A 28000-nucleotide genomic window follows, 5' to 3' on the forward strand; every position below is an offset into this window, starting at 1 on the left:
AAATTTTACCTAGATAATATCATGTCAAAATTGACCAAAAATGCTAATTCTAATCTTTTATTTAGGGTTAAATATCTGTGTTTTATCAGTTGTCCTGGTTTGTTCAGTATCTCCTACTTGTTCTTTACTTGCCTTAGTTACATCAATTAGTTTGTTCTCTGTTGGTCCTACATCTAGTTGAGTGGTGCCTTTTTTTCTCCTAGGATTGCTAGGTCTTACTCGAAAATCACAAAATCTTCTGTCTGTAACTAAAGAAGAGGATAAGTAATTAATCAGTATTAATAATACTTGGATCTCATTTTATTTAAAAAGCAAAATAAAAAAATATATTATCTTTATAATAAAAGTATAAATATTTGTGCCTAATTTCTTCTGCATATTTAAAAGTTGCCTTGTAGTGTTCCAGACCATACTAGTATGTGGATTCTATGTGTATGGTAAAACAATTAGGAAGGGCGTGAACATATTATACCTTACAAGTTTCTGAACCATATATATGCATAAATTTTAACAAAATCGGTGTTCTGACTCAGAATTATTTACAACAGATCAGTTTTCATTTGAATTACTTACAAATAAAAAAGTATCACTATGTTTTGAGATAAATATTGATGACTTTAATAACAAAACCTTATATTTTAACATAAAATTTAAATGTATGCCAAAATGTTTTTTTTAATCCTTAATTGATTAATACCTTACTATTTGATACATTGTACATGTTTCTAAAATTGTTAATATTTTCGTGAAATGACTATTTGACACAGTTGATTGCTCTGATTATAACCATACAATCTTTAACACTTAGATTTTGTTTTAAAATGCATCCTTGATTTAGATATTACACTAGAAAATGGCAGTCCTCATACAAAAATTTACAATAAAAGAGAAGATTTTGATTTTCCTATTGTTAATTTTCCATTCCAAGGTAGTGATATTCCTGAAGCACCTTCCTACTGTATTTACATTTTACAACTGGTCCATTTTGCTTGTATTTGTAATAAAGTGTCAGATTTTGATGAATGCAACACATTTCTCACAGAAAAGGTTTTGCACCAGGGGTATCAATATCACAAACTTCTAAAAACAGTTACTAATTTCTCAAAAATACAAAAATATAATTGCACCTGCAGATTCTTAACATCGATAGTTTTTTTTACAGAAATATGGTCTATAAAGCAAATTCTTCCAAACAAAATCTGGTGGATTTATCAACTGCCTTTAAAAGATATATTCAAAATGGATCTGTTTTCAAATACTGTAAACCTAATAATTTTTGTGCTGTACTAATTTTCGCAGTGGACAGGAAACTGCAAAAATTAGGACCTGCTAAATTGATTTTTAACACCATACAAAACTAATCATTTCTTTTATACCGAAAAAATTGATACCTGCAAATACTTTCACTTGACAGAATCCACGAAAATTAATATGTTAGCAGTAATTGTCTATTATTTGAACCATGTTTTAGCAGATATATTCGACCCCTAATTGGAATCCTACGTAATAAATAGTCATCTTTGAGTATAGCATTACATCAAATCTTGCCTATTTAGTACCTGATGTTACTACTCCAAATCCAGTCCACTGACATTGTTGTAGTGACTAAATATTTCTAATGCTAGTAGTTTGGATGGTATTTTCATTCTTTAATATGTTCTGAGCTATCTTTCAGTAACTGTAAGTATTCTTGAAGTGGATCTCTCATTTTGTCTATATGGTGTATGTTGAGGCATTTCATGGAGAGCATTGAGTGTATTATTGAGTGAATTTAATGGTGTTTTTGTTTTATTTCAGTTCATTTTAGATCTTCCATTTAAGGGGAGGTTAAGGCAAAAACTAGTTAACCTCACTGCATTCAGGTGCATATCCACTGTCAGGAGATGTTGGTAATTAATGTGTCTGTCATTGTGCCATTATTTCACATTCTAGTTTGTTTTGAAGAAATGTCATCAAACTGTTACTGTTACAGGCATCCAAGTAACCATACACTCTTTAACATACTGTAAATATTGTGCAACAGCTCTTGTTGAGTTCCTGAGTAGACATGCAAGTTCAGTGAGGAGTTACTGAAAAAATTATTTTTACTCATTTTCTAAAATCCAAAATACATGTAGTTTCAGCTTATGATAAATTCCTTTACATGGCACAGCTTGATACGACAGCAGAAGTCAATTTCAATAATTTTTTTTTTTCATGGTATGAAACCTAGGATACCAAACAAATTTTTGTTGGCCCCTTATTTCTACATAGTGAAGGTCATCACCCCAACAATCAATAAAAGCCTACTCTTGTGATGTGGAACATTGCTTAACAATCTCATAGACTGATAGAAGCCAGACATACACATGTACCTCATACCTGGCATTGAATGTCAGGCATTTATTATTATTATCCCCAAAATTACACAAAAAATTGTAAATGTTAAATTAGTTGTGACATCAATCCAGAAATAGTATTGTGACATATTAACTTAAGAACAAATTCACACTTTCAGTTTTTTTTGTTTTTTTTGTGAAATATACTACAGGACCCCCATCTACTGTATTGCCTATGGTTCCAATATACCTTATAGTCCTAAAAACATGCCAAGTCTAAGACCATTTAGAAACATTCTAGTCATACAAATTCTCACCTTGGATAACATGCATGAATAAATAGACAATCTTAAGCACATGGTATGCCCAAATTTGGTATTCTTTAAAGTCCAATACTTTTAAAACTAAAGCAGGAATATAATGAGCATGGTATTAACATGGCTGCTTATGTTACCCAATGACATTTGGACAGAAGGGTGGACAACCACACAAGACAGGGGTTTAACATTTTACATGTTTCTCAGTCAAAAAGTAGGTGTACAAAAACTACAGATGTCTCAACTTATATTTTCTCAAGCATTTATATTTAATCTAATGTTTAACCAAGAACATGACATACCTTGATTTTCCAACTCACTGTGTTGTATGATCCTAGATGGTATACCACATGTCCTTGGTTGGTCAGTCTTTTTCATATCAACTATCCCATCCTAGCCTGCAAAATAAGAAGATATTATCAATACCATGCAAACTTATAACTGAATCTAGGTGTAATTTAAATATTTGCAGGACATCAACAACAAAAAACACACTACTTTAATACGATATTTCTCCAAAAAATATTGTTCTAGAAAAAATTCACAACATAATGACATCTGTTCATTATAAATTCAATTTGTATCTAGGTGCTGCACAGTAATTTCTTCCAGGATTTTGTTCTGACATATCATAGACCTGTAATTAAACGCTATGGTACGCATCTCTGCCAGACTCTGGTCCATTGACTTAAATAATCACAACTTGGTAGCACTCTTACTCCACATGCTGTTTAGGCATTGCGTGAACATGAACCGATTTTTGTCCAATTGTTGCTTTAGCATATAGTGAAGCCACCTTTTCTTACTTGTCTGCCGAGCGGCGTGAATAACCGGGATGCACAACTAGCTATCTTTGTAAGAATCATGCAAAATCTGAAAACTGTGATACACCCCAAAAAAGGCTACATATTTTTTATTTTTGTAATTAAGTTGTTTTATGGGCCTATATTATGAAATGTATAATTATTCTTTCAAATCTGCCTGCTCTTAGCAGATAATCAACAATGAAAATCCAATAGATTCTATTGTATTTGAGTGTCGTTTACAGAGTTATCTCCCTTAATTTTGAATTCTACAGTGCTTTCTATACAATTTTTATATCCTCTGAGCACGGATTATACGAAAAATTAAGTGCTAATTTCTGTTTACTGTAGCATTTTAAACAAAATATCAAAAATAAAAATATGTGGGCTTTCCAAGAATGTATCGTATTTTGCATGATTCTTAGCTGGAATGCTACTTAATTCATGGGCGAATCTAAGATTTCGAGTTAGAAGGGGCGTAAACAGAATAAATACCGAACGAAGCGAGGCAAAAACAAAAAACAAAAACAAAATAAAATCTGAAAAAATTAAGATTTCATGCAAACAAGTATTTCGTTTTTTTTCAGTTTAAGAGGAGACGTACGCCCGGCAAACCCCTCTTTGGACTCGCGCCTGATATTTTCTCTCATTCCTAGTCTTTTTTTATCCTAATGTGTTGTTTTTTAATTTATTTTTAAACTTTGTTGTATTAAGAACACTTCCTGGATTCAACTGAACCAAAGACACTTGGTGAACTGAACCCGGCAGGAAAGTGGAGGATCCAGAGGGAGGGTGCAGGAGTTGGCAATCCCGCATTTTTCTGGAAAAAATGTCATTCTTATGAGTTAAATTGACAAAAAAAATAGTACTGTCTTAGCACCCCCTTTTTCTCAGGAGCAACGACTGGCACCCCCTCCTTTTCAAAGTTTCTGGATCCACCCCTGCAGGAATATACATTTCCAGCTTTAGGCTAAAAACCACTAATTCCACTTCCCATAGGCTTCTATGCTAATTTCACAATATTCAATGGCTTCTCTGGACTTTACCTTAACTTTAACCTGCAGAGGACTATATATCAGCATGATTCTACATATGTCAGCTCACAATCCTCAGAATGGCATGTGGGGTTAGCAGACTTGCAGTGCAGTACTGGTCACCGGAAGTGAAGGGTCTATAAATAGCATGGGAAATCCCAGTGTTTTCACAAGTCAGGGGTATATTTAAAAATCATTATGGAGATTAGGCTTCACATCACAAGAAGCAAAATGCACCTATAAAATGTACAGAAATGTTTTTCCTTTCAGAAACTGTTTCAATTTTTTAAATAAGATGAGAACTTTTTTCACAGCACTATGAGGAACAGGGGTAATTTCTGCGTAGGACTATTTTTGCCTACGTTCCAAATGCTCATTGGTTGAATTGGTGGTCTGTAACCTTTAACCATCGTAACTGATGTAACATTCCGTCTGGATACAGTGGAAAACTTTTGATTCGTCAATATTTCTATCCTCTGTGGGACTAATACTAGAGCAATCACGTGGGCTTGCCCCCACTTTGCATCAGTGGCACAATTTGTCTAACATTCCAAATTTTATAAAAACTCATACATCAATAAAACATTAAATCAAGAATTCTGTAGACTATATGTAAAACTAAAAATTCCTTGATCAATCCTCAAATATCCGACTTTTTCTTCAAACGTGAAACTTCAAATTTGATTCGTCGTAATTCGAGTTGAGAAGGAATCTTAGGAATATCTCAATTTTTTGTTGCTGTTGATTTTTTAATGAAACCCGACCCTGACGCTTTTGTTCATACACTTAAATACAATGCATGTGACGGTTCCAAGGCTTCCATGGGTCGGAACAATCCTTTTGTTGATTTTTGTGTGTGTTAATTCTGTGCAAAATTTTGGCAAACATTAGCAAATAATAACCCTGGATCCTCCTTGCAATTACCGAGATACACACAGGATTTCAAATTACTTATACTAAACGGACCACACATTAATAGTGGGAGGGAATATTCAATGCTAACCTTCAAGTTAACTCAAGAATACTACACATAAAACAAATCATTAATTCAAAACATTAAGTCCTTTTTACTATTGTGTGTGTTTTTTTAAGTCATTACATATGTGTTATAAGCGCTACAAGTATTGATAAAGAGCAAACAATTCAAAACGAATATATTTGTTAGCTATGAACCCGGGTCTTTAATAACACGCGAGCCCTTTAATGGTTCGATAAACCAATTAGAGTTACCCCTCTTTGTATATTTGATTCAGTTATATCTTAAGACGATTAGAGAAAAACGGGCAAAACTAAATAAATACGATGCCCTTAGCGACCCACTACATTACAAACACAAAAATGAAGAAAGGGTAATTTCAATAGTAGCAAGTGCAGTAAACTATGGCAGAAGAGATTTGCCATCTGTGTAAACAGACAATGATAACAAATCGTATATACGTTTGTGCAATAATTACTGGCAAGCGAAGAGGTGATGCTGAGGAGGATATACTTCTCATAAACCTATTTCCTCTGTTGATAGATATATCACCGATGTAATATTTAGTCTTTGTAGAATAAAGTAGCCAGTTACTTGTCATTGTTGACACTTTGCCCAAACACAGATTCAGGCTATGCTTGTATACAACGATCTATATTTCTTCGTTTATTTATTTGTTGTAAGTATGTTTGTTGGCTTTAATCTATAGAATATTTGTGTTTGTTTCTGATTACTTCCGAGGTCATATCAGAATATCGTAAAACATTACGAATTGCCCCGCTGAAAACATCATGAAAAGTAATAAAGATTTCTGTATATAGATCAAATTAGAGTAGCAATCATCACCATCAGATGTTCAAGCTTGACTACACAGTCAATTGTAGAAGAAAAAGAACAAGACAGCAACAATTGCTTAGACACATGACTTGTCGATCAAGCTATTAACGGCTTCATACGAAGTACTCTGCGTCCACATGCAGTTTGAGATTAATCATGTTTGATGAAGTTGGCGTTTTGTATATTGGGGTGAAAACAGCGTTTTGATTTCGAAGGTGTTTGATAAACCAATACCTTGCAATATAATGTATGGCTAATCCGTTCAGTTCATGAACAATCGACTCGGTCAGTAATGGTATTCGAAAATACCTGATAAAATCCGGAACGATTGGTAGTTCTCTATGAGATACATGTCAATCCATTGTTCGACACGATCGTAGCTGTCGGGTCGAAACTTCAGTTTTTGTATCGATACGATAATTTACCTTTGTATTTTCTTTTTGCAAATTATGATCTAAACGCGAGTTGCAGATGCTGGAATCGTTTGTACTGATAATTTAACGGCAAATTATCATCTTGACTGCAGACTTTACTACTTATTTCAATTACCCATCTTAAAAGATATTACTTCTAATGATCCCTTAATCCTACTTTGTTATATATAGTGGGTCATTAATTTGAAATATACATGTGCTGAAATGTGAACAGGAGCGAATGCGGAATTCGTCATATCTGTAAAGTGCATCTAAAACAAGATTTTTGTTGGTATCCATCGGGTCTTTGAAATCAACATTATGTTTCACTGTCCTGTTCTTTCCAACCATCAAATATAACCCGAACGACATCTCTGACGTTCCCTGCTTATATTGTATCATTATTATTCGTTCTTTGGATATGTTGTACAATATTTGACCTTTTATCAAGTAAGTATAACAAGACGAAGTTGTTGAAAGCACGAGGAGAGGTAGTTAAAACAATGAGTAACCTCCTAGAGGGGAGTCTCAATCCATTGTGCTGATTTGTAACTACTATCCCTTTTCCTTCCTCACTTAAGAGTTCGTAATAAACTGACGGTTTTAAGCCATACCCTATTCCAGGAATAGTCTATTACTCACAGACATGCAGACATATATTTACAAATTCAAAACAAAAATATACTAGATTTTTTTGTTTTTCTCTCTCCTTTCCTCAAATTTACACAAAGCTTTTGATCTTATAACAGAGGTATTTTAACCTGAATAGTTTGTCGTTTGTCAAATGAAATGTTGCAGAATCTTTATCATTTTTTTGTTATTTGTGTATTTCTCTCAAGAAAAAAAAAAGTTTATTTGAACTGCACACCTCAAACCGTTTCTACCGTTGTTTTTGTCAGGATAGGACTTCGACATTTCTTGACAGTGATGCAATACAGTCAATATTTACAATTAATTATAAGTATTATAGCAAATATATCGTAATTAAGACCTACCTTATACACCTGCATATATCCCCCTCCTCCTCCTAGCTTCAGTGATAAACTTTACCATATGGTCAATAGTGTTAAAAAACATATGGTTTAACAGATTCACACAGCAGCCCAAACTATCATAGCTTTGATTATAGAAGATAAAATATATCTAGCATTGTCTGGCCGCCATTGTAGGGGGTCCATTTTTCATGAAATAAGATGTCAAAAATGCGCTTGCTATATCTCCGAAAACAGTTAATCTTAAATGCCAGCGTTGCTTGAATGCTTGACTTTTACTCTATTTTTCATTCATGAAGTATCTTAAGTTATATAGTATGATTTCTTTCTATTTTCTCATTTCTTTGAAAACACATAATTTAACAATGGGTTACTCCTACAACGCAATAGCTTGCAAGACAACCTCTAGCATTGCTGGAGTAACAATGGGTAAGTAACATCTTCTAAAACTTATAAATTTAAGTAGTGGAATTTTAAAAAATATGTACTTAGGCTGTGGTCAGCTCTTCTATCATTTATAATATGCTTCGCTGGGTGCAGCTTGATACAACTGCAGAGGTAGAACTCTGAACAGTTGGGGCAACTATGGACACATCATTCAAACTTTGATACAGCTTTGATTTTTGATTAGACATTTGACACAGGATAGGAATAAGGTAATTTTTTTGCTCCTAATTCTTAAATGATACCAGTCACAACTTCCAAAATCAATCCAAACATTCCTTCTAAGGTTCATCATTACCTTTAGACAAATACGGCCCCAATTTCAACCCTAATTTGCCTCTGACTTCAGACAAACCTGTATATCTAGAAGAATTTTAAGGCATAGCATCTCCTAGATATGTTGTATGCATTTTATGTATTTTTTGTGACTTTTGCTGTTTTAATTTTATCAGTTCTGCAGAGAGGATGACAATGAACTAAGTCTGGATAATGTTTCCAGATGTTCCCCAGTATTACAGGTAAACTCAATTCATATTGATATGCTGGCCAATAGAAGGACAATAGTCATCACTTATTTCCGGCCCCTCATTTCTAATTGGCTGAAGTCATAGCCTCAGAATAATCCCAGCATGATCGTTGTGGTATAGAATATTGTTGGACAATATCATAGATATATATTACATCATATGAAATGCTTTTTATTGGCCCCTTACTCAAAAATCAGATGGAACCCCAACCCCCAAAATAAAAACTAACCTTTCTTTTGTGGTTTGGATTCTCATTCTAAAATTTATAAAGATCAACCAACTGATATTCATGCTATCACATAAATCAATGAGCCTTCAGACAATGGCGACACAGAAAATGATACCAACAACATCATTCCATCATACGACCACAAATTTTTTGAGGTTGTATAAAAAGTGTGTGTACCTGCCACACTGTACCTACTTACATCTAGAGACATCCATCAGGGGTGTATAACTGTTTATCTTTTGAACTATTCATGTGGGCTTTTCTCCCCCATTGACACTGACCTATGTAGGAGATTTTTACGTAAAATCAAATTTTTGATGTAAAATTCAATTATTAAGTATTTTCACAGAAAATATGGTAATTTAAAACCAAAAACCTCAATCAAATCTTACATTTCTATGTAGGATATCCTAAATTTTTCATTGATTTTGTGGGAGTCTTCCCCTAATTTGGAAGGGTTAACAGGAATGGGGGTGAATCCAGGATCCAGTTGGGGTGTAAATAGGCAATTGAGACAAAGAACATTTTTTGGGGAAGTATTTGTGAAAAATCAAGATTTCATGCCAACAATTTTTTTTCCCAATCATAGTGGGGCTTACACTGTATCTGCTCCATATAAATCTGCTCCTGTACAATAATAAGGTTGATTAGGAGACAAGACAGAGCTTACAGTACATGTGCAAAACAAAAAAAAGTTAATAGTTTTATTCTTCTACTCTTGTATTCATGTATTTCTATTGAGGCATTTTCTTATGTTTTGTTTATGAAACATTAGTCAAAACTGGACTATTTTCATTATCTGATAATGTGTCTCTAGAACAGCATCATAAAATGAACAGGCAAAGCAAAAGCTTTAAGCGTCTGTCTTGTAGGTAGAAAACACAAGGACCAATGATGCTGTTACTGTCTATATATAGAAGACACAACGACCAGTGATGCTGTTACTGTCTATAGGTAGAAGACACAAAGGCCAGTGATGCTGTTACTACATATCCATCCTTTCACAGAAAAATAACCATAAAACTGGACAAAGGTCAAGTAAGATGTTACTGTCTATGGGTAGAAGACACAAGGACCAGTGATGCTGTTACTGTCTATAGGTAGAAGACACAAAGGCCAGTGATGGTGTTACTGTCTATAGGTAGAAGACACAAGGACCAGTGATGTTGTTACTGCCTACAGGTAGAAGACACAAAGGCCAGTGATGGTGTTACTGTCTATAGGTAGAAGACACAAGGACCAGTGATGTTGTTACTGCCTACAGGTAGAAGACACAAAGGCCAGTGATGGTGTTACTGTCTATAGGTAGAAGACACAAGGACCAGTGATGTTGTTACTGCCTACAGGTAGAAGACACAAAGGCCAGTGATGCTGTTACTACATATCCATCCTTTCACAGAAAAATAACCATAAAACTGGACAAAGGTCAAGTAAGATGTTACTCTATAAAAAGAGTTCAATATAAAACAACAAGATTATTTGCCTATAGAACTGTATTACAACAAACTTAGTGTATCATCTACCAATCACATCATCAAGGCTATTCAGGTTAGGCAAAAAAAAGTTTCTAATTTTACAACGACTACAGAAAGCCATACTGTAATAGCTTAAAACAAACCATTTTTGAGACAGAGGAAGAAAATTAAGAAAGGAAATAAATTTTTAAGCAGAAAACAAATCTGCCCCAAGTGTACAATTTACATCTATTTGAATAATTTCAGCTTTCCTAAATACATTTTTCCTATTATTAGGAATAAATCATTTGAAAATCTATCATAAAAGGAAAAAGATTGTTTATATTATAATATCTAAAAAAATTTCATAAATCTTTTCAGCCAAATATTTCACTCATTATTGTTTTAAAATTAACAAAAGTAGTTACCAACCTAATGAGCAAAAAGTCTTGATAGACACTTCATATTGACATGCTTGCTGGCTAGCTTTCATTGCATGTAAATCAGCAATCATTTACTGTTTATAGTGAAAAAAGTGAGCAACATAAAAACATTGGATGGAATTGCTGAATATGAGAGAGCCTATATCTGTGTAGAGGGTTATCATTCCCACTGTGTCTGAAAATGGCATTTACAATGAAATACATACAATGTATATACTTTGATAAAAATTTGTATGTTTTGAACTCTTACAATGAATACTTAGAGAAATATGAACCAGATGATCTCATTTACTTAAATAAATATTTAATACAGGTAAGAATTTTGTCATAAAGTTCAGAATTTTTCTAGAGTTCAATACATACAGCCAAGGGGCATGTATATTAGCATCAAGCTCCCTGTTACATCATGGAAAGTGGAGATATTTACAGATGAATTCTTAAAAAACTGATAAAAATATGACAAGCCATTCAAATATACTGCTCTATTTAGCAAAATGTCCACAAATGTATCTTTACCTAACAGCTGTTCCTTTAATGCCATTCCTTATTCAAAAGCTACTAAACAAATTCATTGACTAAATAAGAAATCTATTATTGATATCAAGTAAACAAAAATTTCAAAACACGAACTTCCCAGTATTCATAAATCAGTACTGACAACTGTTGTTGAAAGAAAATCTAGGGCCCAAAATTAGGACTTACAAAAGAACAACATTCCTAACTTAATAGAAATAAAAAGAAAAAATTTTAAAGAATTTGCATGGAATGACAACGAAATCACAACTCTAATGAATGGGTAAGTAGCACACATATTTATACAATAATTCATTATACATGACTGATACAAACAGTGGAGTATCCTATAACATCTACATATATCTCTGCATATAACAAAATGAAGCATAAATGAAGGCACACAACTACACAAGACTGGATGAAATCTCTATACATACCATTATAATACTGTATATAATGTTACATTACATAATGCCTATTTTTGGAAGTTTAAACAGGCACTGAACATTGTCAAGACTCTAACATTATATAATCAACAGAAAATAAAAAGGAAAATTCATTGGAATGATTAAAGTACAAAAGAAAAATGATCTAAAACATGGATATGTTTTACATTATTGAGCAATTTTATGTAAAAATATAAATATAAGAGAAATTTTAAAATAATTTCAAAAGCAGGGGAGATAATAAGTCCCTGAAGTGAAAAACAAATAGCAGATATGATAAAAAGTTTCTCAGAGAACAAGACTGTTTAAAAAACTTTACTTTGATATAAAAGAATTGCCTAAGAAATGACTGAATTTCAACACAAAATGTGGCCAAATATAATGTTAAACACATTTTCTATACTAAATTAGCACTTTAACGTGAGTCCTGAGTTAACAATTGGACGGTAATAATGTTTTATGATATATTTAATGAGCAATAATAAAACAATACTGCATGCAAATTAGTTCTAAAACATGATTCTATTGATCATATAATCATTGTTAATATTTGGAACATTCCATTTCCCAAATATTTTCACTTACATTAAGGATTGAGGAACTATAATTTTCTGAATTTCTACTTTCCAATAAGTAGCAAAGACTTTCAAAACAAAAGTACATGAAAAGTTAACATATACATATAATCAAAAATAATTTCTTTTTATCAGACATTATAAAGAAAGATTTGATAATATTAAAACAAAATCATGAAGAGAACAAATTTCCATACATTAAAAATCAATAAAGAAATTAACTCAACTTATTTCACCAACTCTTTGAAAACAAAGCGAATCACCTAGCCTAAAGCATTTACATATAGAGATCAATGAAAAAAAGTTGATTAAATTTCTATATCACTAAAAGCCAGCCAATTCTACGTAGAGAAGACAACCATGGACAAATATGTAAATATTGATGACACATAATGTGACAATTGTAAGTCATGGAATGTACACTTTATTTTTAGTTCTTTTCTACAATGAACTGACTGGTTGAATTTTACATTCGATGTTAAAGATGACATAGACATCATTGTACACTGCATGTACTGGTAATCTTCCATCAAATGTTTAGGGCGACATAAACATCGTGGTACTTGTACTGGTATTATGTATTGGTTCAAGCTGACTGACATGTGTTAAGACAATTTAAAATGGAAAAACTGAATATTACCTAATCTTTATAAACAGCCTATCTGCAATTTTATCGATCTTTCATTAAGAAAATTACCAGTTTTCTACTCCAACAATACGATTATTTCTATCTAAAACAAAGCCTAATACATGCATAAATATCTTGTATTATTACTTGAGATCATAGTTCTGATGTTGCATGTCATTTTTTGGCTTTTTGAATTATGTACCACTTATCTTCCTTATACAACATTAAGTCATTAAAACAAAAATCACAACAAAGATTTACACTAAACCTCATCAGCTTCATAACTGAGAGACAAAAGCTATAAAATTTCATTTTCAGTAACAAACATCATTTTTCCATAAAAAAAAAAAAATGAAAAAAAAATCAAACAAAGAACAAAAAATAAAAAGAAAACAATACTTTAACAAATTGAGAAAATTCATTCCCATTTTCCACATACCCCATCCCATATTTTTCATAAATAATAGTCTCTCTTTTTAACAAACATTAAAAACATTGGTATAGATAACAAATTGTGCAATAAATATAAAATATATTATCAAAGTCTCTTTGTTAAAAACAAAGATTTGTCAGTGAATAAATAATTTTACTTCACTGCAAAAACAGTAGTGAAGTCTTCAATAAAAATAAAATTCATAGCATTAAATGCAAAGGTCACTTTAAAGATAAACAATATACTCTAATAAACTCAAAAACTGAGCTTTGTCATAATATAAAAATATTCGTTGAATTATATGATTTATAATGAATCGCACGGCAGTTTAGTGAAAAAATAAACAATGATTATATTCTTCTCAAAATAAACTAAGATGTTGTGCCCCTTGCTTCATAAATTGCACATGAGCCATTTATCATCACCATACACCTATATGGTAAAGCAGAGAAAACAAATGAGAATTAGGGAAACATTCCCTGTTCATCCCAAGTCTGTTAAACAAGTTTCTTGCTTAGGAAATCATACAGTATTTGTTTTTTGTTACTTCATGTATCTAATGTATCTAAAACTCTGATCTTTTTTTAATAGAATTATTGACTCTTTTCAAGTCACCAAATTTCTACAAGTCTTATATAGAAATGCCCTCCACTAGCTTGGAGACTGTTCCCAGATCAATGTTAACTCTCATTCCTTTCATCAGCTGTTTGTGCCACATACTAATGTGTCTTGTCATTGGCAGGATATCAAAGATTGCTGCAAGTCTCTCATTTGGGTTGACACCTTGTTCTGGTGAATAGAAAATTAAAGTCATACATACAGAAATAATGTGTTGTCATGCTTGTTCTTAAAAAAGGCTAATGTAGCTTTCTTTTCATATACATATAAGGTCACTTTTGATGAAAATTTACTTTTTATAAGATATAAAATGTTAAGGTAGATCATACCTATTACACGGAGCATTTTTTTCTGTCATCTACAAAATCATAAAGGAGTATGTATTTTCAATGAGGAAATAGTGTTTGAAATGATGTAAAAATGTCTTTAAATTATTTAAAATTAAAATATTTTTTGCATAAACCTACATGTAGTAAAATTACAAATATCAATTTTAAAACCCTCAAGGGTGAGATAATTAATGAGAAAATGTTCCATAGAAATGTACCAGTAATGGGAATTTTATATTTTTAAATATTACAAGAAAAAAAGTTCAGTGACCCCAAAATTTCTTTGTGAAATTTGAAATAATGCCAGATAAGTGTCATTTATACAGATTTTTAAGAAATTTTATATACCGGTTATTAATAGAAAGTGAAACAGTGAAAATTCACAACAGAATCTATATAAAGTGTCTTAAAAATCACCTATATTTAGGCTCAATTATCTTTAAATTAAGTTTGGTAACCTACGTTTTTTATCTTAAAATTTTACAATATGTTCATTTAAGGTCATCTTTGGGAATCTTAGGAATATCTGTCTACTAAAAGAATTAGGTATGATCTACCTTAAAAAAATAGAGTACTGGATAGCAAACAAAATTTTAAGAGTGTACAGTTTGTAGAAGAATTAAATCTATTGGTCCTCTTTTATCATTTTATAAATTTGATGAAATAGTTAGGAAACAATTTATATTTATTCTTAAAAAGTACTAGTATCTATTTTTATAACTGACAGAAGCACACCTAAACCATTGACAATGTCAGGTTACATTGCCATTATAATATAGAACTAGCAATATCCTTGTACAAAAAAAACTCAAGAAAAAGTATGTATATTTTCTAGAAAAATGTATGTTAAATGTTTAATGTAGAAATACTAGGATTATATGTTATAAACAAATACTTCCAGAAGATGGAACTTGAGATATTTTTTAACTACTATGAAACATCTTCAGACTAATTTCATTTGATTATACATGTATTCAGTTTTTTCATGGGATAGAGTATCAAATCAATGCTGTGTAGTAACCTTTGTTTAGAAGGAAACAAACCTTCATGTATTAACCCTTATAATAAAGTCCATTTCTATTGTTTTGGGAGTTCAAAGTGTAATGACAAATAACATCTCTAACATTGAAAGTTTTTATAGGTAACATAACTATGATATACCTGCTAGGTGTTGTTGAAGCAAGAAAATCATCTGTCTTCGGACTGTTTCGATGGAATCAGGATCTTTCATGTACATCAAATCTGAAGGAAACAGTCATCTACCATCTTCAGTATGAATTTATATTGCTTTATTCTGTTTTAATGCATGAATAGGCCTTTTGTTGGTACATACTTACCAAACTACTCATTTTGTATAGCTTAATATCCTCTCATGATAAGAAATTTATGTATTAACTGTGCAGAAAAAATTGATATCCTGTTGCTGACACTAGATTCCTTATTTCAAATCAACATACAAAATCAAATCAAATGCTCCAACTGGTGAAACTTGATACGATCGGATAGTTTGAATCCTGAATAATTGGGGGAGGTAGGAACATAACATTTTAGCTTGATACAGCTATAAATTAAAATTATGATTAAATGCTTAATGGGACATTGACATAAAATGATAGTGGTAAAAAAACTAATTAAAATCACAATTATTCATACATTATAGGACTAAATCTGCAAATATGAAACTTTAGTTTCACAGTTTCTTGTCCCCTCTTAATCTCAAAAAATGTTATGGACAATAAGCTAATGTAAAGTGTTACAGACTAATAGGATGATCAATTTGTACAATCTATAATAATTAGGTATTAAATTACCTGCACTAGCAGCCATAATTGCCAAAGTGAATGTAGTCTCTATAGGCGACAGTCTCAATTTGTTGATGACATCACCAGCCTGCAGTAAGTGTAGTTTAAACAGGTACAATGGATTCTCAGGGCTCAAGGTCCAATTCCAAAAATATTTGAACTTTTTCAACTCTGGGTCATACCATTCAGTCGAGAAAAGGATGAGAGCTGCTTGGAAACAGGCAAGTTGACACATGTCTTGTCGGTCCGAAAGGTCTAGGTTGGAAAATCCTTTAAAAAACATTGGAAAAAATGGAAAAAAAACTAAAACAGAGTAAAGAGAAAAAAAAGAATAATTTGGAAGAATAATTTTAAGGTTTCATCTCATTCTAAAACATGTGAATAAGATTTATAGAACATAATTTCAGCCATCATTTGTCCAAAACTAATATAAAATAAAATACAAACAATAAATTATACATTTAAAAATCAGAACATGTATCTTGACTTCTTTTGTATATCTCAAATTGCTTGCACATCCATGGCTGGCACTTCTAATTCCATCTAAATTTTAACAACAGAAATTGAAAAAGAAAAAAAGAATGTCCAGTCCAAATTTTATACCTGGTATTTTAGAAAAGAATTCAACAAAGGCCTTGTTGTTTCTAATGATTCTTTCCTGTACGTGTGTCCAATGTGCTTGTTCTTTGCCCATTCTTGGCCAATGCTCATCCTTAATTAAAAGATAATAATAGTTCAACTCTATGGAAAATGAGTTATTCCCCTTTACATACAAATTAAGAGAAAATACAAAACAAAACTATGTTGACTTCCACACAACAATTGCAATTTAAAAACATATGATTTACAAAAATGTTAAGTAGAATTTATGCATCACATATTGATATGTGTTATATATCACAGTTTATCTCCAAACCCAAGTATTATTTTAATATTAATTACTGAGTAAGGAATCTTATTCATAATGGAGTTGGGTACCTTATTCATATTCCAGTTGTTCATTTGGACTTTAGATTCATCTAGTAGATCTCTCAGTTCAGAGTAGGCAGAGACAATATGCTTGATTACCATTCTATTATCTTCTGTTAGTCTAGACATAGGATCAAATGGGAACTGCTGTTTCCAGTAATTTTGTGTTGATCTTAAACTGTACTTTTCACAAACAAGGTCTCCAGATTGGGCATTATATGGGTTTCCAGTATAACCAGCTGGCTGGCTGTAACATTGGTCGTAAATCTTTCTCTTGTTTGATGTAAAGTCAGTGGAATCATGGCTATCATCACTACTGTTAAGACAGAAATTAGATCCAAAGGAGTTCTTATTTAATGACAAGGATATTACTTCATTTACCAACTGGTCCCTTGTCAGGTATTGTGATGTTTGACTTTGGAAACTGCTGTCATTAATGGTACCATTACATTTAATGAATAACTGATTGACATGATTCTGGATATCACAGCTGTAAATACTTGATTGTTCCCCCTGCATTGATTTCTGGGAGTCAAAGTGTTCTTGGGTTGTTCCATTAGGAGACATGGTATACCCATTGTGACCGGAAAAACCGGCTGTTGGTGCTTGGTAGCCACTCTGTGGGCTGTTTGGGGTGTTGTAGCTTTGTGGGCTATGACAATCAGCTTGAGGTGAATTAGTGGCAGGGTAATACTGTGGACTGTGGGAACTTGGATACTGTGGACTATGAGAATTTGAATAATATGATCCATGATCACTATGTTGATACTGCTGGTATGGGGAATGTGGACCTGGACTGTGTTGGTAATGGTCCGAGTTCTGTTGAAAATTGTCACCTGTGTTGACAATCAGTGGGTTGCTTACCATGTTACATTGTGGTGTCTGATGTAGATTGTCAGTCATACCACACTGTGATGTCTGAATGGAACCAGTACTCATGCTACACTGTGTGGTCTGATATAAACAACTGTTGTCACTGTATGTATTTTGTGGTCGACTTGCCTGGTCAATATGAATGAAGTTTAAAATGTCATCCATTTCCTCTTCAATCATGATTGGATTCTCTGTTTGTTGTGCTGTGACTGATGGTACTGAATTACCATGAGATGACATAATACTGCTTGTTGCGGGCCAGCTAGCAGTAGCAGATGATGTTGCCCAGTTGTAAGCTGTGGGTTCAGATTTAAGATTCATAAAAGGGGTACCAGACAGCACTGGTCTGCTGGTAGTCATCTCTGATTGGACCTGACAACTTGGTGGTGGACATGTTGTTTCTGTCTTTAATGGCTGATTTGTCATCATGTATTTCTGGAACATTGATTCATTAACAGGAGACATTTGAGATGAACTGTGATTGGAGCTTGGGGACCCCTGAGGAGAAAGTTCTGGTGTATGACGCTCCGCAAATGATGGTGAATGTGAAGGGGACTGTGTTGGAGAATCTCCATCAGACTTCTTGGGACGACCCATTTTGATTGCTGAAACAATAAACTTTATACTAAAAGCATGCTATTGTGTAATTATTAGATTAATTAGGGCACACTTATTGTAGTATATACACAATAACAGTGCAATGACTTAACATAAAACTGATGTACTTAGTACTGCAGGAAAATACCATGCTGTGCTGAGCATTTTGACAGGTTTCAGCTAAATTTGTAATCAAAATTTAAAAAAAAATGTCTTAAGCTAGAAATACAATGTTTTTTTTATTCAAAACTGGCAACAATCTTTCAATGTCAAAAACATGTAATGTTCTTGACATAAATATAGAAAGTTATATTCAGTAAGTGACTGTATATCACATGCACATATAAGGTCAGTGCATTTTGACTGCTCATAAAGAAAAAATTTGCAGTATAAACATCATGAATATTTGTTCTTCAAATACTAGTAACACCCATGCTAAACATATGATATAATCATTCCCCTTTTTCATAGTTTCAAACTTCAAACTTCTTTTAAACCAACTAGAAATATTGTGAGCAAGTTAACAAACAGGAATACTAACTTTCTAAGAAATTTCACCGAAATCTACTGATCAATTAACAAGGAGTTATGCAAAGGAGATATGCAGACTGACAGACAAACAGATAACGAGATCCATGTATAACCTCCCCTGCCCCAAATTTTGTTTATACGGAAATATAAAATTCAGCAAAAATGAAAAGAAACTTCCTTTTACGAAGAAAAACCTTATACTAAAAAGTTATGAAAACACCTTATATCATTTCCAATAAATATACAATGTCTGGAAGAAGGAATACACAGATGTATAGTGGTATACTATTATACCTTAATCAGGCCTATTAACAAATCATGTTTACATTTGGTCTTTTCCAAATGTTCAAATGTAAAGTTATTTTAACAGTATTCTACCAGAACTTGTTCTTTTCTATAATGTTTTACTGCTTTAACTGGTAAACAGACTAAAGCATGAACTAACCCGGTACAGGACAATTTGGAATATAATTTCTTCATTGCACAATATTTTAGCATTGTACACTATCTACCTTCTCTTGACATGCCAGCACTTAGACATTTCTGATAGCGACAATATCTACAATTGTTCCTATTCCTTGGATTGATTTGACAACTCTTTTCAGCTTTACAATTATATCCCTGGTTCTCCACAAGTCCTCTCCGAAAAAATTTCTACAATAATTGTAAATTGATATTATTAACCTGAAACAGTGTTATATTCAGTTTAAAGGAACATTTCAATTTAGTTGCATTTCTCTGTTCATAAATATGAGAATTATGTCAGTGCTTAGGAAGAACATTTTCAGAACGGACAATTTTCAGGATTTTTCAAATATATTTACGATCTGAAGAGGCCATTTGTGAAGAAACCATATAGATTTCTTATAGATGAAGGGGCAATTTCCAGTCAAAAAGGGCAAACGGCCCATGGCCCCTTGCCTTCTCAACCCTGTGTCTTAACTACAAGCATGCAGAAAGCAAAGAAAACTCTAATATATGGTATGTTGCTGAAGGTGAGTTAACTACCTTGCATCCTTCACATGTATTTACTCCAAAATGAATTCCATTGGCTATATCACCACAAACTTTACATAGTACTTGACCCTCTGCTGGCTGGACTGTTTCTGGCTTTTCTGAAAGAAAAAAAAATCATATACATTCTTTATCTACCCATATTTTTTTCTTATCAATCAGTGTCCTAGCTTGCCTGAAATAGAATGGGAGTCCTTTGTCCTATTAGTGCTCATTTCTGCATTTCAGAAACATCAATTATCATCCAATTCTTTCTTATTGAACTAAAAACTGTCATTCATTGCTTTCAAAAGAAAAATATTTTTTTATCCAGATGTGTATCATACATGTTTTTTTCAGTCATTTTGTTGAAACTTTTTTTAAATTAATGAAATTTGGAGAACAATTGTTAATTGTTAAAAGAACAATCCCAGTCGCTGCGTCATAACTTTTTTCTAAAAAAAAAATAATACATTATTCATATAAATCATGGGTATTTAAACATTTCATTTTTCAACTCCATACCTTAAGTAGTTTGTTAATTACAAATGTATTGATTGATGATAAACAGAGCTCTTAATTTAATTAAATACTGAGATCAAATAGAGTTATTTAAGACTGTATCTAAAATGCTTAGATACATGAATTACAGTTGTATAATTTGTCAACAGCGAAAAAACAGCTTTCTAAGAATGTTAAAAGTTTAGTCTACAAATTTTCTGTCAAGATTTTCTATAATTTAAGTATTAGTGGAGTTAAAATTGATATGCTTTGGGAAAAATCCTCCACCACAATGGAAAATTACATCAACTTAGATATTGCATAAAGTTTCTGAAAGATAAGACCATAAAAAGGCAGATTAACTAATATGATCATCACATTAAGTATTGGCTATAAACATCAATTTAGATACCAGTAAGCTTCTAACCTTTGCGGCACATTCCTGCCATGAGGCAACGTTGGTACCGACAATACTGGCAACGAATGCGGCCTTGTTTGGCAATATCACAGTTTCCACTACACTGACAGGTGAAATTTGGTTCACCATCTTTTGTGCATCTTATATAAAAACTCTGAAAAAAAAAATTAAGATATGTAAAAATTTAAATGGAAACCCAAGTTACAACAAAGACCATAACTTGAAAGTCAGGCATTGGATTCTTTCACATAAAATTTGCATTTTTTTGTTATCAACAAAGGAGCCCCAGATCAAAGTTAGACAAATGTCTGTTTAACAAAACCTTAGAGTTATGAACAAAACGTAATGTATTACTCCAATTATAAACCAAGTGTGCTGAAAGCAATATTTCTATCTTTACACAGTAAACCCTTGCAAAAATGACATGACAGCTCAACATGTACATGCATTTTTAAAATCCACAATAAACACAGTAAACCAATCTGATGCCATATTTTATTCCCCACAGTAAACCAATTTGGTTCCATGTTTTATTCCCCACACATTAAACCAATCTGATTCCATGTTTCATACTCACACATTAAACCAAACTGATTCCATGATTTATTCCCCACACAGTAAACCAATATGATTCATGCTTTATCCCCTACAGTAAACCAATCCGATTCATATTTTATCCCCCACAGTAAACAAATCTGTTTCTATGTTTAATCCCCACAGTAAACCAATCCGGTTCCATGTTTTATCCCCCATAGTCAACAAATCTGTTTCTGTTTTATCCCCAACAGTAAACCAATCTGTTTCTATGTTTTATCCCCCACAGTAAACCAATCCGGTTCCATGTCTTATCCCCCACAGTAAACCAATCCGGTTCCATTTTCTATTCCCCACAGTAAACCAATCTGATTCTATGTTTCCCCCACATTTAACCAATCTGATTCTAAGTTTTATCCCCTATTCTTTAATGAATTTTCCATATGTGGAAACTTACTTGTTTTCAACCCCCTTTTTCCCTATACTGTAAGTTGTGTTATTATTGTTTACAGAATATTTAATAGTCAACACTACTTTAATTGGACTTTACTTGATATCCCCCCAAAAAACTAAAATCACATTTAATTAGGTCTTCAATGACAAAACTGAAATAGCTGATGTACACAATAATTTTGAAATAATTCTTCTTTGGTGCAAGTAGGGTTTACCTACAGTAAATTGATTGAACTTATAACAATTTTTTTTATCTATTATTCAAATTAATATAGCTTGAATTTCGAGAACCAATTTATTTATAGGTTAAGAATAAATATGATTAACTAATTTTGGAAGAAAATATTGATCAGCAGACACGAATCCAGGGGAGATTTTATAACAAAACATACAAAAACATGGATCAATGCAAGAGAAAAAGTTTTCATTACTAATCAAAATAACATATCTAAAAAATCAACATTACGTTATTTGCTGAGGCATATATATGTAAATAACATTTAACAAAACTACCCCTATGTGTTCTTTATTGACTGCTACTGTAAATTTCTAAAGCCTTTTCAGCAGTCAGCTATATATCAATGTGTTACTATATTGAGAACTTGTTTGATATCTACCCATCTAGTGATCATATTGACTGCCTTATAAAGTTTTAAAAATCTTGCCAGTAAAATAATCAATAGATGATTATAATATGTGCAGTTGTTTATCCTGAAATTCAACTTTAATTAATAGATAAAAATTTATCTAGTTAACTTAAGTTTTCTGTAACTACATTTTTTTTAGCAGTCTTATATTTTAAAATATATTTTGGTTTTATTGTCCTGACAAATTTTTTCTCCCATTAAAGTATTCTTCTCTTTTTTTCTGTTAAATGGTTGTAAAATATAGCAACCCAAAATAAATTGATAAAACACCTGAAATGACCAGTTAAAAGGAATAGACAAAAATTTCAGTGTTGCATTATAAATACATTACTTCATAAATAAAGCTATAATCAATGAAAATGCACCCTTTGGTTCTAAATCAATTCATTTAAGATCAGGGTAGTGTGTTGGTCTTTTTAGTTAGGGCAAAACAATAATAAGAACAAAATGTATACACAGGTATTTTTCTTTTTTGTCTCCATCTTAATAAATATCTATAATGTAATACTTTATGAGCACCTCCCAAACCCTAAGGAAGATAACACTAGCCTTGATCTAACATTAGAAATTGGCTTTAAAATACAGCAATGAATGTATATTATGTGTTCAATTAATTTTGTACTTTAGTGACAGGCCTTTGAAAATCTATAATGCTAGAAATTTTCAATGGAAACAGAACAACATGATTTATAACACAGACTATAAAGGAGTGTATTAGACAAGCCCAACATTGTCCACCACATACCATAAATGTGATTTAACTCTCAATGTCAGCTAATTTATTTGCATTAATTATACTTTATTTCTAAATTAAATTAATTTTTATCTAAAACTTTGTTTAATATCTGATGTATATCAGAGTTATTGAGTGAGCTGTCACAAATTTTCACTAGGATTAAAATCCTTGGCTAGAATGGAATGGGGAATATCCAACCAATTCTTCAATGTTTGTTTCAATACTAATCAACTTATTCAGGTTAGCTTTCATATAAAATATTCAATTTAAAAGTGCCATAGTTAACTAGTATGAATTTCTATATTGATTTTTCAGGCAGGAATGAACTTGCTTGCAACCAAGGACAAATTTTAAATTTAAATAATTTTCTATACAATTACTAATGTATACAATAACTGTGGAAGGATTATTAACAGTAAAATTTAAAATGAGTATTTGTAAAGCTTATTGAAGTTGATTAAGCTGCACTCCCCTGACCATTCCCTCATACCATCTTACTTCTACAGTCTGACTGTCACCAAACATTCTAAATCCAAATTCTGGAAAGAATCCTAATTATCATGGCTTTTCCTGAATAGGCCTTTTTTTTCTTTGTTATAAATAGTAATAGTCTGTTACTGCTCTCTATACTGACAATTTCTAGTTACCACTTTCCCTTTGAAAGACTGGATAATAATCCGTCACTAATTTCAGCATAACAGTATTTGATTCATTTATTAATTAAAATGAGACCTTTAACTTCCATTGAAATACTGATTCTTCAAAGAAAAGTTAAAATTAACTACCATCAACATAATATAAAAAATAATTATACAAAAATTTGCAAAGAAAGTGAATGTTGTGGTACAAATACATGCTTCTGAACCACTTGATCTGTACAAATGACTACAATCCCTGTCATCAAACAAAAATGGAAAAGTTGTATACAAAAAATACAGCATATATCAATTTTATCACTCCAAATCTTAAGTATTCAGACATGCCTTTGATGAATTGCTTACATGCCTCTGAATAATGAAGTAACTGTAACAATACCAAATACCATTACAGTTAAACCAAAATCCTATACAACCTTACAGTTCTGAATCCCAAATCCTGTACAGTCTGACACTTGTCAATCCCAAATCCTGTACAGTCTGCCACTTGTCAATCCCAAATCCTGTACAGTCTGACACTTGTCAATCCCAAATCCTGTACAGTCTGACACTTGTCAATCCCAAATCCTGTACAGTCTGCCACTTGTCAATCCCAAATCCTGTACAGTCTGCCACTTGTCAATCCCAAATCCCATACAGTCTGCCACTTGTCAATCCCAACTTCTGTACAGTCTGACACTTGTCAATCCAAAATCCTGTACAGTCTGACACTTGTCAATCCCAAATCCTGTACAGTCTGACACTTGTAAATCCCAAATCCTGTACAATTGTACATTCTGACGTCAGAGAACTCAAGAAACCTGTACAATCAGAAACCTGAGAATTCCAGAATCCTATACAATTTGAAACCTGAGAATTCTAGAATCATGTACAATATGACAATTTTCATCAATTAGAAAACTGACTATTCTGGTATGTGTTTCAGCAACATTTCTTATCTGACAAGGTTTTCTGGTGCTGAATCAGATTCAATTGTGTGACTTCTTCTTTAACTGTAGGTAATACACAAGTAGGTATAAACTACTTAAATGTCAAAGAGAATATTTTGAAAAGGAATCAGTCATGAAATTTCTGATCAAGACTTTTTAATGATGAAATAAGAGGATATATCAGCAGGATAGATGCTGACCACCCACCTACCTGTATTTTGTCATATATTATATAAACAAGGTATTATTTGAATTTGGAATTATTTTGGATTTAAGAAAATAAGTAGGAAAAATTATTTATAAAACTTACATCCACTAAGGTGGGTTGTCATGCCGTCATGACTAAGGGGGGTTTAGTAAGTTTCCATGACTTTTGTTATCCTACTAACCCTGTCCGTTAGCCATGCCAGCATAACTAACTCCCTTAGTAAGGGTTAGTTTTACAAATTTATTTTTAGTCATTTTTTTTAATTCCAAAATAATTGCAAATTCAAACAATACCTTGTTAATAGCATATTTTTAATGTACAAATTCAGCGCCATGAACCTCAATGTCCATAAAATAGAAATTTTGAGCAGATACTTAAGACACGAATGATGTTTTAACAAAAAACTGTAAATGACAAAGAAGAAAATTTTATAAAGAATCAGCTATGATAAATTTTCATTATGAATTAGTAATGATGAAATGAGAAAGTTCATTAGCACAGCATGGATTGTCCACACATCTTTACATTGTCATAAAATTAAATAGTATACTTTATAACTTCACATTATATACATTAGAATTTAGAGCCATGAACTTTTGAACTCCAAATTCCATAAAGTAGAAAGCTTGAACATATACTTAAGACATAGTGATGTTTCAGCATTCCAAACAAGAGCTGAAAGTCTATATGCCTTCAAATTGTAGTTATGGTAATTTATTTGTAAACACTCAAAATGAAATGTAAACTGTGGTTTCAATAAACGAATTTAATAATTTAAGATTTTGCATTTATTTATCAAAATTCATTTTTAAATTACATCTCTATTTGAGAGAAATCCATGTGGAAAAGTTTCTGGCTAAATTTAACTACACCTGGCTACACACCTATAAACTTAACCTGCATACTCAGTTAACATACATAATTATGTTTTGGAATGTAGCCTTTGAAGTCCCATGTTAAACATCTTCAAAATTCAAAATTACTCCTAATCAATTAAAGATATATTACAAACTTCCATAGATGTTTTAATACTTCAATGTATACTTAAGCTGGGTCAGATAAGTCATAATTGTGTTCATGTCCCAGAGAAGTAGTTACCTTGTGTTGTCAACCAAATAATCATCAAAATGACGACCAAACAAAATCCCCATACTGTTCATTTCATTTCAGAGATTTAGACCTCTAACAATATCTAGGGAATAAAGACGACGCATGTTAGCATGTAAGGATTCAAACTTAAGCTTGTGTTTGTGTCCAATTCTGCATGTGTGCAACATGAGTATTTGGTTTGCATTAGTTTTATCAAGAACACAAAACCAATCTTAAACCATGCAAACACCTCTAAATGTGCAAATGCATGATGAAAAAGCCAAATTCCGATTGTTTACAAAGAAGACAGATGATATATTAACCTTATAGATTACACTTCCAATCCAAATATTTGTACACTGTCTGTATGAATGTAAATATGAATTTAGAACACTGACAACCACTCAAAAACTACACTTGGTGACTCTTATCAAACCAAAATGGTCAGATATATGGAGTACTGACTCTTAAGAACAATTAAATTTTTTATACCATTTTTCTGCTGTTCATATCTAAATGATTCAATAGGAACACATAAATCATGATAAATAACAGATATCTAAGTAGTGAAGTAAGTATAGAACAAACTAAAATAGACTACAAAAGGAACAGAATAGTGGACAACTTTTATGTTCTGATTTATTTATTCTGTCTTATGCTGACCTTAAACCACATTACAAACTAGTTTATAAACCCACCTTGCAGGGCAAGCACACTAAAGCCCCGAAGTAGAATCCACTAGCTTTCTCTCCACATACTACGCAGACTTTGAAGTCCTTGTCCTCCTCTGGCATGCAGTCGTTGGTTGATTCTAATTTAATATCAGCGGGGAAACCCACATCGTCATCTAAGCTACCTGACAGACCACATGAACCTGAAATCATAGAAATTGTAGTATATTGTATGGAATAATGGAACCTTATTCTTTTTTAAGGGAAATAACTCTTACAAAAAAATCGTTCAACTTTAACCAAATGGAGACTTTGTAGGCCAAATTAAAAGGATCATTTCATCACAGGAAAGTTTTTTCCTATCTTATAGTTTTCAAGATATTAGCAGAAAACTGCAAAAAACTTATTTTTTCCCCTTTCCAGGCCAATAGCTCTAACAAAGAGTCGTCCAACAATTTTGACCCAATGAAAACTGTGGTAGGCCTTATAATAAGGATAATTTCATAAATTGAAAGTTTTTTTCCTATCCATTATTGTTTTCAAGATATTGGCCGAGAACTACAAAAACCACCATATTTTGCTTTTCAAGAACAATAACTCTAGCAAGGAGTTGTCTAAAAACTTTCGCCCAAGAGATTTTTGAAGGTCTTATCATAAGAATCATTTCACAAATTGAAAGTTTTTTCTATCAATTATAGTTTTCAAGATATTAGCCGAAAACTACAAACAACCATCATATTTTGCCTTTCAAGGGCAATTACTCTAACAATGAGTCATCCCACAGCTTTTATCCAATACACACTTATGTAGAGATCTTCAAGTTGAAGAATCATGGTAACACTTATTTTCCAATATCTCTTATAGTTTTTGAGATATATGTAGATATTGGTGACTTGACACATGTGGTAAAAAAATAGCAATGCCAGCCTTGAAAGCTGGATCCATATAATCAATACATATTTTGAAGTAGATCCCCTAAGGATGTAAGTTACCAAATTTGGCAAAAATCCACAGAGTGGTTTCAAAGGAGAAGATTTTGTAAGAAAATTAAGACAGATGCC

At 32.1% G+C, this 28000-nt stretch overlaps 1 protein-coding gene and 1 long non-coding RNA gene across 7 annotated transcripts in view; both read right to left on the minus strand.

Moving 5' to 3' along the window:
• Positions 1-57: 57 nt before the first annotated feature.
• On the minus strand, positions 58-7735 carry LOC148623854 (uncharacterized). The gene is made up of 3 exons (XR_015919593.1): positions 7694-7735; positions 2938-3033; positions 58-248 (listed from the first exon to the last, which is right to left on the minus strand). It is a non-coding gene; the product is annotated as an uncharacterized LOC148623854 (long non-coding RNA).
• Positions 7736-10365: 2630 nt separating this feature from the next.
• LOC148623855 (uncharacterized) overlaps positions 10366-28000 on the minus strand; it is a 44905-nt gene continuing 27270 nt past the window's right edge. For all 6 annotated transcript variants that reach the window (XM_088566095.1, XM_088566094.1, XM_088566097.1 and 3 more), the window contains 9 exons: positions 26967-27142; positions 21026-21170; positions 20113-20219; positions 19617-19758; positions 17113-18581; positions 16738-16846; positions 16144-16404; positions 15494-15574; positions 10366-14174 (listed from right to left, as the gene is read on the minus strand). In XM_088566095.1, the coding sequence (XP_088422221.1) occupies positions 14017-14174; positions 15494-15574; positions 16144-16404; positions 16738-16846; positions 17113-18581; positions 19617-19758; positions 20113-20219; positions 21026-21170; positions 26967-27142 (2648 nt within the window). In that variant the 3' untranslated portion in view covers positions 10366-14016. The remainder of the gene's footprint in view (positions 14175-15493; positions 15575-16143; positions 16405-16737; positions 16847-17112; positions 18582-19616; positions 19759-20112; positions 20220-21025; positions 21171-26966; positions 27143-28000) is intronic.

Source organism: Perna viridis, chromosome 2 (genome assembly GCF_037379345.1).
Source record: "Perna viridis isolate PV_CMFRI_1.1 ecotype Kerala chromosome 2, ASM3737934v1, whole genome shotgun sequence".
NCBI classification, from domain to species: Eukaryota; Metazoa; Mollusca; class Bivalvia; order Mytilida; family Mytilidae; genus Perna; species Perna viridis.